Here is a 12425-nt window from a genome sequence, read left to right as displayed (position 1 = left end):
CTCTTCACAACCCTTATATGTGGTAACGGCCGCCACCCGAGAACTAATCATCTTTTGCTTATACACCTCATTCGCGCGAAACTCTTCGACAATATCTTCCCTCGAAATAACAACAGCCAACAATCGCCCGTTTCTTTCTTCCTCCAGACCCGGAAACAATCCATGCGTTTTATCCCGTACACCTTCCACCTCCGATAATTTCCTACTAAGCTCGGCAACCCCCTGCAAGCTCGATAGAGCATCCAAAGCCTTCTGTTTGCCTTCTTCTCCCTCACCCTTTCGCTTACTAGTCAACGTCGGGCATCCCCCGCTGTTGACCAACCCGGGGGTACCCCTTCTCCGATTAAACCTCGCGGCTAGTGGGACATCATCATTAGGATCTATACACATTCCAGACACAAAAAGATGAAAGCACACCAAACTAATGATGTTAACACAAAGCACACAAACACACAAGCGGGAGACAAACAAGCCTTAAGTACGCCACAACAACATTAACAATTAATACATTTTACACACAGGGGGGCAACAAACACCACCACAACTTGACAACTTACTGTGCTTACATTCATCACAACGTGTCATCAACAGGCACGGTATATTTATACACGCTGGGGGGCAACACCATAAATACACACGATACACTTCTATACGCCAGAGGCCACCCACAAAATTACTCCCGATCCATTCCCCCACCATTGACACATTTCTTTCATCACTCCATAAGTCGTAGCCGCGATGTTACCCTCGACCCAGTCAATGGCATCATCCCACCTACCACTAGGGGGGGGGGGGGGGCAGGGGTACACCAAAACAAATATAAAAACAACGTGGAACGAGAAAGACTAAAACAAAGAGCAAACGGAAAAGTAGAAAGACTTCTGTTTCTTTTCTTCAAACCAATCTTCATATAAGGAAGCCATGACATCCCTACAGCGACGACTACTTTTATTCTCAGCATGATGGCGCTCTTGCAATTTCTTGAGGGCTTCGCGACAACGGGTGTAAACAAGGGGATCCACCCACTTATGAAAGCTCAAACATCCTCAGCGCACGCTTGGTAGCGACAACTGATATTGTCCCCGTACCAACAAGTTTTCTCAACACTCATACGATAAGAGTCACACATCAAGTCAAGAATGGCATCTGATAAGGACCACCTCAACCAGCCACATGTGGACTCGTGTATACGTCAGCAAAACAGCGGCCAAGGTGACGTTAAAACTAGAAAACACCCGACATCAACCCCTGACTTGAGAAACCCGCAGCCGTGAGCACCAACTAAAAGTCCGTCATCCGCCATGCCGGAGGCGGGGGGCATGACTGGAAGCACGTGCTGCTAAAACAAAGAGCCAGACTTCAACGTAAAAACAAACATTTGTTCACAACACATTCATATACTTCCCCGCTCTGACCCAAGGGCCATCACGAGAAAGCAGGGGGGCAATGATAAGGACCTGTCTAAATCAGTGACACCTGTCTCTGTGGGTGATAGGGGCCTCCTTAAATATAATATTAATCCACCCCGGAGACCAGATAATACCCGCCAACTCCGTCACCCATGATCCATCCTGCAGCCCGCTATCCCGCAACCCGCTGTCCGAGGTCTTGAGGCGGACATCGAGCCTTGGATGCCCGTCATCTCCTCTCAGCCGGGTGGCACGACATAGATCACGTGATGCCATGCAGCCGCACTCATCTCACCAGTTATAAATAGGAGAAGCAAGAGAGTAATGGGGTAAGCCTTAATCTCTAGTCTAATTCTCTTCTCTTAGAAAACCAAGACTGATTGTCACGCCGGAGGCGCGAATCGGACAACACCACCGATCGAGCGTTGTTTTGCAGGAACCCTACCCTAGCAGGTGCACCACACGACGAGAAGAAGAAGAACAGCAAAGAGACACATGGGAGATACAGAAATGGCCTTATCTCATGGGAGATACAAAAATGGCCTTATCAATACCTTAATTCTTTAGTAAACAAACCTTCAGGAAACAGTTAGAATATATCAGATTGAAATTAGTTTTTCTCAGTTAAAAAAGATGCTAATCTCAGAATTTATCCGTTAAAAATATAGATTTGGGGCTTTCCTCCAACACCTTAAAATTTTAGATGGATTCGTTCTCAACACAGAATGTATGTTTGTGTTAGAATATAATATACGATCTTGGTAATGTGGTCTCGTAACATCTCAAGCTTTTAAGAGGAGGGTGTACGGAGATCATATATCAAGATTAAAAATTTCTAGTCACACTAATGGGGACTTTGGACTCAACAAACTCTTTATTCATGTCAAGTTTGAATTACAAGCACTCTTATTTCATGGGAAAACCAAAAACTAAGTAGATGGTGGAAGATAAGATCGTAAAAAGGCCAACAACTCTTCCCTACCAGGCAAAGTTCCTCACCTCGGCTACCCTGATCTTCCATATAACAGGATGACACTGTGAATCACAACCCAAAGAATGTGTCAATTTGCATGAAGCAAATGAGTACAACATAAAAAAGAAAACAGATGTTTTAAAATACCTTTTAAATTGGAAAATGAATTTTAAACAATGGTAATGACTACGACATGTAAAGCATTGCAAATAGAGAAAAGGTCCTAAAAATCACTATTTTAAGATAAATAGGCCTCAATGTCATTTTTTGGAAAAATGGCCCCAACTGTTACTCTAAAACACGACTTGAAGTTACGTTTTAATTTTTTTGAGAAAAACACGACTTGAAGTTGCTTTTTCAGCTGAACACGACTTAAAATTGCGTTTTCAACTGAAAACACGACTTAAAGTTGTATTTTTATAAACAGCTTCACTTGTTGATCACCCATTGTTAGAAAGGTTGGCTTTTGAAACTTGTCGAAAAATCTGTTTTGCTATTCGAGCTCTACAAAATTGTTGTTCCAAAGGGAATGGTATTGAGCTATTTATGGATGCACACCAGAAGTTGACAAAACTATGGGCCGTTTGGGTTAGCTTAAAAGGAGTGACTTCTTAGTTAAACTAAAGAAGTGGAGTAGAAGTGAGAAGTAAATAAGTTAATAAAGCAGAAACTGTGAGAGAGAAGCTAACATTCTCAGCTTCTTAAAAGTGCTTCTACTTATTTACACAAACGGGTCAAGAGAAACAGAAGCCAGAAGCAGCTTCTGCTTCTGTCTGCCAAACAGCCCCTATATTTGGTTTCATGTATGATTAGATATTCAATTAATTCGACAAGAGAATTCAAGCTTGTTTAGAAGGACTAGGAGGTTCTCCATTATTCAACTAGCCTTCACAATTTCCACATGAAAAACCAAAAGTCATCAACACTCCCCACTGTTTTGGGAAAATTACTTGTCCACAAACAACCTCCTTGATTTTTCACAATATCGCATAGTCTACGTATACTTCGGTACCCTTTCGTTTGTGTTTTGTGTTCAATTTTATAACTTTATTCTCACCAACTCCAGTAAGCCAGAGTGCTACGAAACTACCAGAAATGTCAACTAGTGCAATATCATCCCCATCAAACATCTTTTTTTTTTTGCTAAGCATCAAACATCTTTTTGCCTTAAGCTCATTTTCAAGTGTTCTGGACAGAAACTAGCTGATTTAATATACTCAGATAATTTGAAAACTAGTTTGATAATATGCGAAAATTATCTGGACAGTAAATCCTCACGTCAAATTACTTTTTTTTGAAAGCAAATTACTTTATTATTTCTTTTGAAAAATTATATATATCAATAGAATCCCTATAATCTCACCAGTCACCACCCGTTGTTATATTTACTTTGATTATTTGAAAATGGTCTCTGATTATTTGGTTTGACACTAAATCGATCAAAATTACCGACTGGCTACCAGATTCTCACATCAATTTTGTATTTTTCAATTTTTTGTTTATTAATATTCATACAATTATATTTTTCCATGCAACAAATAGTGCTACTCGTGATTATTTTTTTTGCGTCTCCCTTAAAATCCAACTCATTTATTTCTCCACCCGACCGTTGTTAAATGGAACAACACCCTTTTTGACACGGCTGGCTCCTTTAAAATCTAACCCATATAAATCAGCAAAAAAAAGAAATATAACCCATATATTTCTCTACGCGACGGCTGTTAAATCATCAGTTGTACATCTCTTAGCTTGCAAACATTTGTATGGATCGAGTCCCGACCACCAAAGCTTGCAACAAATTACTGCAAATTACTACATAACCTAATAGATAGGGGTGAACAGAAAGGAATGGAATAAGACAAAATATAAAAAAGACACTAAAGTGGAAGGACTTTGAAAAAAAGTAATGAACACAAAATTTGTTTGATGAGATTTTGGAGGGAAAATTGATATGATAAGAAATGGAGACCTTGACAGAAGAACATGCCTATCAACTAAACATATAGCCATACACTCCATCCCCATCTGCTTGGAATGAATGAAATTATGAAGAAAATAAAACTAGTTTTCTCGTCCCACCTGTTTTCCCCCAAATCTCATCATGATTTTATATAGTCTTCCATGTTCCCTATAATTTAGTTCATAAACTCTGAATTTCCTCCCATCTCATTTCATTCCTTCACTCACAACCAACCATATTGATAGATTAAAACCCTTCATAACTGCTATTATCGCATCAGCCAATGTAGGTTTAAAAAAACGTAAACACAAACTAAATACTCTTAAAGTGCATAGCTAGATAATCCCATTTTCCCCATATTAAGTCCACTTCCTCATGCAAAACTACGTGTGACCAAATTATCGTGACATAATATTTCTACATTGTACATACGCAAATAGTCAAATACTGAAGACCCCATGTATAAACCAGAAGCATGATCACAACTTTGAACAATTAATTACCCTGTCAAACCTGAAGAACTATAGACCTCTGCGACCCAACCAATCTTACCCTTATACCATCAGAGCAAAAAAAATAAATTAATTAAACTGTATTGCATCAAATGTTGCATATTGAATTTTCAATACTACTGAATACAATTCCTCAAAGGCTGCAAACAGGTAAAGTGAATAGGTGATCATCCACACTTAAAACAACATATGCCACAAAACTCGCAAATAACATCCAAACAACAAAAAATAGGATTCAAATAAAACTTTCAACATTAAATGTTATAAGGTTCAACAGTTACAGTAACACTGATTCAACACAATTATACGAAGAAACATAATCCTAATTCAAAAGATTCAACCACTTCACTCTTCCGCAGAGGCAGACTCATCAGCCTTGTTGTTGTGCTTCCTGGCATACCTCTGGTTCCTCAAGAACTTGGGGTCCATCTGTCATTTCAAACACACATCAAAATTAAAACAAACAAACACACAATTTAAATAATCAACCAGACTAATTACACATAAATCGACCGGGATCGATAAAACTTACGCCACGGGTGGAGATGTTGCGTTGCTTCCGGGGCTTCTTGATACCATTCTTGTGTGCTTTGGCTGATTGATTGTGAGCTGTATGATTCTTCGACTTGGCCATCTCTCAGCAACTAATCGAAATCAATAATAATCAACACGTCTAATTATACTCAATTTTTTTAACAGATATTTAGCTCGGTTAATTAGAAGGAGATTTTAATACAAAAATGTGAGCTTAAAATCTCATGATTATAGATAGACAGAGAGATACCTGGTGCGGCGCCTTGGGATTTTTTAGCAAAGAAGATGAGAAACAGGGGAACTTACTATTTGCGTTTGTTTTTAGGGTTTAAAGAGCGGGGTGTTTTTTTGACAGAGTTTTGGGCTTTTGAATTGGGCCATTGTGAAGTCAAGATCTTGATATCAGCCCATTTGGCATCTTAAAATTGTTATGCTCCAAGATATAATCCAAGTTAATTAAGAAAAAAGAATTAGTGGGTGACATATTAATTATAAAAGGACCCGTGAACTCAATTGTTTAAACTCAATTTTATAAATTATACGAATCGGACTTGTTTTTGGTTTTAAAAGCCTCGGAATTTGAACTAAAAATTTGATTGCTTAAAATATGAAATGGTACCGAAATTTTATTTTATTAACACCTATGGAAGGAAAGATTTCTCTTTTGTGCACTGGAAATGCAGGTGAAGCCATGTTTTTTTTTTCCTGCTAATTAGTGAAGCCATATTTTTGCTGCTAAAGGCATTGTTTATTTTTTTGAACTGTTTCACACACACAAAGGTAGCAGCAAGCAAAGAAAATCTTGTCTTACAGACGAGACATGCCAATATCCTGTATTTCTTAATCTCAGCTGAAAAGTTATTGTGCAAGTAACTGTACAAATTAAAATGCACTAATTGCACAAAGGCTTCCATATCTTGACCCTATATGCAATCACATCCCCACTTCCGGTACAGACTAGATTCAACGTATAAAAAGCAGACACTTGATCAATACGCCGCATACAACCTTACAAGCATATAGTACCAATGAAAAGAGAGAATAACGAGCAAAAACTTAGTATATGGTTTCATTCATGTCAAACCATATTTGCATACAACCTACAGTCATGAAGCTCCCATTTTTGCAAAAACGTATGGAGGAGCTACATGTCTTGAGCTACCTACAGTAATCATGGTTGCGGTATGCATGCTGGATCTTCATTGCTGCAATTATATTGCGTGCTTCATCCTCAGGATTAGAGAACTTTACTGCATGGGCTTGCACCCTAAGTGATTGCTCCCTAAATGCAGCCTGAATGCGTGCTGCTGCATCCGCATTCTGCAGCTGTTTGATAAGCTGCCAGAGTATCCTTTAAGTACAGATCCTCCTCGGTAAATATCCCAGGCTAGTAGGATTAGTTCTAGTGATCTGCAGTGAACCACTGACATTTCCGGCAATGGTCATATCTGCAAAATGTTGCAATAATCCCTTTTCTGCAAGATAGGCTGCCAAATCATCATAACTCTAAAAATAATTCTAAATTTCACTCAAATGATTGTGCAACCACTACATTCAATATTCATATAGTAAGAACGTGTTAACAAGTGTAGTTTACCTATGTTCTCAATGTACTTTAATAATTAAAATGCTTGTCAAAATCTTTCTTCGCAAATTGTATATATAATGTTTGCAACTTGTGCATGTAATGTTTCCAGTTACCTTCTATAAAAAGATGTATAAAAACTAGTGTTAACTAGAATACAAACATGCAGGAGAGTTTTAATGAAATCTAGAATTCAACACTATTAAACAACATGATGACATACTTTAAGAGCTAAAACTCAAAAGACAACATATTCTATGCAAAACACTCGTACCCTGAATTTGCAATTCTCCCCGTCAACCTGAAGCATAGTTAGTTTACTGTAGTGTTATCTAGCACAGCAAGATACATCAGAAGAATCTGTTCCTCAGCAAAATTTATTCCGTAGAGTAGACTCCAAGTGTTGAAAGATCAATAACAACATGCCTACAAAAGATAAAATTTGCATCAATATTTTTCAACTGTTGGCAGTATCAAAGAATTAGCCAGAATGAGTCTTCCATTTACTGTATGGAAGAGGATGGTGATAATAAAATGATTGAATACCTTGGTTTTCTTTCTGCTGCAATGATCCCTTCACCAAAAGTGTGCCTGGTATTTGCTGAAAGACCTGTGAAATAATGACAAATGCTTATAATGAGATATGTTTTTTAAGTGGAGGATCACTCCAATAAAGTACAAAGCTCTTTAATATTACCGAGATGCGAAAATGCAATTCATCTGATAGAGAGTTCGAACCATCTGAAACATTTGATGTTGTATGCGCATATTGACAACTTTGAGCTTTAAAAGTCTCTAGTGTCCTGTCGTTTAACAGTGCATCACAGTGATACTTTGAAGCTCTAATCTAATTTTACAAGATATCAAAATACAGGTTAGCAATAAACTTTTTGATTTAATTTCAAACTGCTAGTAGAATTTCTGTACATACATTAATCTGGAATAATGCAACATCTGATTTGCAGGATGCTCCACCACTACTGAAGAAGGACTCCACTGACTGCAAAACATCAATCGCGCTGTATTTCCGTTGGATACCCTGATAAGTACGATGTCATATTTTCAGGAAACACAACAAACTAGAAATTACAAGTGATACATAATCTGCAAATATGATATTTATGTATATTATATTTAAATACAGATAAAATTTATGCTTTTATGGTTTAAACCACACATAAATTTGTTTTTTTAATAGAGTATGATTGTTATTATGAAATTTATAAATATTTTTTCACCAATTGAATTATTATTGTTAAACCTTCACTGAATTAAAGATTATTTTGTGAATTTCGTGTGGGCTGTAAAATCATCAAAATCCAACTTAAGAACTCCAGATATAGGAAAAATAGTAAAGTTATTACCTGGAGCCCAAAACATCTTTTCTTTAAATTTGTTTCTCCCCTAATTTAAGAACTCTTCTTGACTACTAAAATATTAATATCTCTTTAATAAAATCTCAATTCAATCCAAAATATAATAAATACGAGAAAAAAATCATATGCGATATGTTCAAAAGTATACTCTAATAGTATTATTTATATTTGAAAATGTATTTTTAATAATAAATAAACATATTACTTGGTAATTGTGAAGAAAGCAACCAAAGAACTTAGCAATAGATTCTAAGGGGGCTTTTGGATTGCAGATGGGAATGAGAATTAGGAATGAGGATGAGGTTTGGATTGCAGATTAAATTGGGAAGCTGGACTGGAAATGATATTACTAGAGCCGTTTGGATTGTGATGGACTGGAAATGAGTTCACTATATTAAGCTGTTTGGATTAATATGAGGTCCAAATTGGAACGAAAATCAATTTTAATTATAAAATTTTATGTTAGTAAAAAAATAATTGTCTTTATTTTTTAAAAAGGACAAAAGACTTCTTTTTGAAAAAAAAATCCAAATTAAAATAAGCCTCAAAATAATTTACATATAATTTGATCCTTTTCTATAATTACTTTAATCCATTTATTACTTAACGAAGAAAGAGATTAACAAAGAAGTCAGCGGTTTTGAATGAAAAAATAAATAAGAAAGTTAAAATTCTCGGGGTAACCATGGATTTGAAATCATCGACCCATTCCATTCCAGCTCTACCAACAAACCTAACCATAAAAGCTAAGCAGGATAGTAATCCACCTCTTATCACATACAAGAGACAAAGTATAGCAAAAGGGCAGAAAAAGATATTCAATTGTTATAAGTATAGCATGGAGGTTTTACAATCGAATAAGATAAGACTGGGTAATATATGGAGGGAAATGGAATTGGGGATCTATTATTATCATTGTTATTGTCAGGTTTATATATCTGGGAGAGCTCTTCACCTCTCGAATAGTGAGGGACATACTAAGATACTAATTCCTAGCAAAACACCACTGCAAGTAGGAAGTTCTCATTCCCGTTAACCACCCTCAAATCCCCCCATCCAAATGCCCCCCAAATATTATATATGTATGATATTAACGGTGCAAACGAAATATAACGATAAGGGTTTGTACGTAAAAAGAGTTTCAAGTATATAATGAAGTTTGAATTATTAATATTATTAACTTTTAAAAAATAGATAAGATTTATACAGCCAAATTATTTTATATGATACTATTCAACTAATAATATCATATAAAGATATTACTCCAACAATTTGCTTTCAAAACTTTATGGACACTATACCAGATTAATTAATACTCTAATTTTAGAATTCTAAGATCAACATAAAAAATCACAACTCAATTGTTTTTTGATGATGGGAGTTCAAAGAAAATCAAATAGTAATCATCATAAAATTACACTAATCTTAAAAAAAATTCATTGAAGTGGAAAAATTGACCTGACATGACATGTGTAAAGTAGCGACTAAATTTTTTACTAATACTCACTAAACAATTTAAATGATAATAAGTTTTTAATTTGAACATTAAAGTGAATATTTTTTGAAAAATATATGATGTGCCACAAGCAATATAATCAAAGCCGAAACACTAAAACATTGGTAGTTAGAATCTGTTTCCAGGCCAAAATATTGAAACAAGTAATTCCGATCGAAATACATACAACTATTCTAGTTTAAACACATATCTAACACCTAACTATTTTATAAATCTATTATAACTTAAACACATCTCTAAGTCCTAATTTATACTCCCTCTGTCCCTCCCATTTGTTTACAAATGGGTTGGGGATGGAGATTAAGCAAAATGTATAGAGCAGTGGGAAAGATAAAGAAAAGTGGATAAAGTAGTGGTACCGATTGATATTTAATGTATAAAATGTGTATAGTCAGGGAAAGTAGTGGATGTAGTTACTTTTTATATCATAACATTTTACTATTTTAGGTAAGTTTTGAAATGCAAATAATTAGAAGGTAAATCCCAGAAAGGAAAGTGTAAACAAATGGTTGGCACAAAGGGTATTATATTCAAATCTATAGAAATTACAAAATCAAAATATATATAAATAAAATAACAAATGTTAAAAATAACCATGCATCATATGGGACATTAGCTAATAGATTACAATATCCAGACCCAAATGCCATTCACCATTTATATCATCTTAGTGTAAGACAAGTTCATAGTACACATAAAGGGAGTATTCTACAGCTTGAAGGTGCCTAACCCATAAATTAAACAATCTCATTATAGTAGAACATTCAGTAAACTAAATCCATACCTCAAGCATGAAGGAAAGGTCACTTTTGATTACGTGACACTTTACTAGCTTTGTGGAAGGAGGTACAAAGGACCAAGCAAGACCCCAGCGGCAAGTTTGGCCTTGGACAAATTCAGTTGTCTTAACTATAGTGACTCCAACTTCCCGAAGCTTTGATGTTAGAGTTTTTAGGTTTGCTTTTCTTCCAACCATTGTAGTATACCACCTAAATAGGATGAGGTCAGTATATATATTATTTATGACAATATTGACTTAAGCAATTGTATGCGACTTTACCATAATCCATATAATATAAAATAAATTCATTACCGAAAAGACTGCTTTAACTGGACACTGTCCATGATTATGCGAGTAATGAAAGCTTGTTCACCACCAGGACAGACCATCTCAGCTGGTGTCCCGCCGCAAGAAGTCTTAGGATTTAAACCGGCTTCTTCAATTGTCTCAAAAAATGGAGGATTGCACATGCAAAAATCGAAGATTTCACCATCCTTGACAACACCAAGTAAAATAGGCAGTTTATGGTAACTCTCAATCACACCCGAGTGAAGCTCATCCTGATCTTCCCGAGTTCCTGTGTAGCTTTCAACTTTTCTGATCTCAATCAGTTCAGCAATGTGAGGATTGTTTTGTACATTAGTTTTTGCACAGTCGAGCGCCACATCTGTCACATCTGCAACCAAATTAAGCACCATCTTTTAGTCTCTTGAAAAGATGTACTCCATTCAATCAATAAAAATTGGCACGACATAACAATTACCTGATCCAACAAAGCTCCAACCAAGAAGAGAAGCACCGAGAAGAGGGTAAATACAATTTGCTCCAGTTCCAATATCAAAACCCTTCACAACATCAGCATTGGGATGTGAGTTAGGGATAATGTCCAACGCCAAAAGATCTTCAATCCAATGAATGTAATTCGATCTGTTGGGAACCGTGGGACAGAGCTGCCCATCAGGAATCCACCTAGAAAAACAATTCAGCTAAGATATCATAATTGTATTGGAAACGCATTCTAGTGCATAAAAGAGGTAAGCCAACAGAAAACGAAAAACAAGAGTACCAATTAATTCCATGATCATGGAGGAGAAGGATGCGGGTAAGTTGACGAGTGGCATTGAAGTCGGTCCAGTCGATGCTAGGTCGGCCATCGCGAGAGTAAAACACGTAGGGACTGAAAGATGGGTAAAGTGAAGCTAGGAGTTTGAAATCAGGCGGATGATCGGAGTATTTGTTTCGAGGGTGGATGCTCCGCTCCGCACCTCTCTTCCTCTTCTTCTTGTACTGGCTGCCTCCTCTCATATTACCCAACCCTAAAAACTCGACCTAGAACTGGTAGATTTGATAATTAAGTGATGCGCAGTGCTGTAAAATCGCCGACTCAGCCTATATATCGGCCGCTATGCAATTCAGGTTTAAAGTATAAATGCTAACTTTCGTGTATTCCATTCCATTGTCAAAGAACATATACTAAAATCAACGAGCAACTAATCCAAATCAACAATAATCAACACGGTCAATTATACTCAAATTCTTTGAACAGATATTTAGCTCGCTTAATGAGAACGAGATTTAAAAAAAAAAATGTTTTACAATTTCAGCGAGCTTAAAATTTCACGATTACAGTCTACAGATAGAATAGATAGATACCTGGTGAAGCGCGGATTTTTTAGCAAGAAGATGAGAAACAAAAGAACTATTAGTATTTGCGTTTGTGTTTGGGGGTTTAAAGAGCCCTGCGCGGCGACGCCCAGCCCAGGGGGTGTTTCTTTTACA

The 12425-nt window shown here is 36.4% G+C and overlaps 2 protein-coding genes across 6 annotated transcripts; both read right to left on the bottom strand.

The window, feature by feature from the left end:
* Positions 1 to 5062: 5062 nt before the first annotated feature.
* LOC108196685 (large ribosomal subunit protein eL29z) lies at positions 5063 to 5800 on the bottom strand. Of its 2 annotated transcripts, none has more exons than XM_017364085.2 (3): positions 5639 to 5800; positions 5387 to 5498; positions 5063 to 5283 (listed from the first exon to the last, which is right to left on the bottom strand). In XM_017364085.2, exons 2-3 carry the CDS (start codon positions 5486 to 5488, stop codon positions 5200 to 5202), a joined length of 186 nt encoding a protein of 61 aa, XP_017219574.1. In that variant the 5' UTR covers positions 5489 to 5498; positions 5639 to 5800; the 3' UTR covers positions 5063 to 5199. The 2 variants fall into 2 exon arrangements, with proteins under 2 accessions (XP_017219574.1, XP_063937540.1); XM_064081470.1 differs by having other exon boundaries at positions 5387 to 5500; positions 5642 to 5707.
* Positions 5801 to 6209: 409 nt separating this feature from the next.
* LOC108196683 (uncharacterized) lies at positions 6210 to 12372 on the bottom strand. 4 transcript variants are annotated; one of them, XR_010285648.1, is made up of 10 exons: positions 12300 to 12372; positions 11713 to 11981; positions 11410 to 11615; positions 10959 to 11322; positions 10650 to 10854; positions 7905 to 8012; positions 7671 to 7820; positions 7520 to 7583; positions 7248 to 7399; positions 6210 to 6863 (listed from the first exon to the last, which is right to left on the bottom strand). XR_010285648.1 is itself a non-coding variant. In XM_064081469.1 (8 exons), exons 1-8 carry the CDS (start codon positions 11949 to 11951, stop codon positions 7341 to 7343), a joined length of 1395 nt encoding a protein of 464 aa, XP_063937539.1. In that variant the 5' UTR covers positions 11952 to 12288; the 3' UTR covers positions 6210 to 7340. The 4 variants fall into 4 exon arrangements, 2 of the variants coding, with proteins under 2 accessions (XP_063937539.1, XP_017219573.1); XR_010285647.1 differs by lacking the exon at positions 12300 to 12372 and having other exon boundaries at positions 11713 to 12288; XM_064081469.1 differs by lacking the exon at positions 12300 to 12372 and having other exon boundaries at positions 6210 to 7399; positions 11713 to 12288.
* Positions 12373 to 12425: the final 53 nt, after the last annotated feature.

The sequence above is a fragment of the Daucus carota genome, chromosome 7 (assembly GCF_001625215.2).
Source record: "Daucus carota subsp. sativus chromosome 7, DH1 v3.0, whole genome shotgun sequence".
NCBI classification, from domain to species: Eukaryota; Viridiplantae; Streptophyta; class Magnoliopsida; order Apiales; family Apiaceae; genus Daucus; species Daucus carota.
The sequence above is the reverse complement of the archived record's forward strand: the minus strand, read 5'-3'. Positions and strand labels throughout refer to the sequence as shown.

Excerpts from the sequence above, each read along its gene's own strand:
- LOC108196683 (XM_064081469.1), bottom strand. The coding sequence starts at position 11,951 with ATGAGAGGAGGCAGCCAGTACAAGAAGAAGAGGAAGAGAGGTGCGGAG. Across the intron at positions 7,821-7,904 it reads TTGCATTATTCCAGATTAAT|ATTAGAGCTTCAAAGTATCA; the intron begins GTATGTACAGAA and ends TTGTAAAATTAG. Across the intron at positions 7,584-7,670 it reads AATTGCATTTTCGCATCTCG|GTCTTTCAGCAAATACCAGG; the intron begins GTAATATTAAAG and ends ATTATTTCACAG.
- LOC108196685 (XM_017364085.2), bottom strand. The coding sequence starts at position 5,488 with ATGGCCAAGTCGAAGAATCATACAGCTCACAATCAATCAGCCAAAGCA. Across the intron at positions 5,284-5,386 it reads GCAACATCTCCACCCGTGGC|ATGGACCCCAAGTTCTTGAG; the intron begins GTAAGTTTTATC and ends TTGAAATGACAG.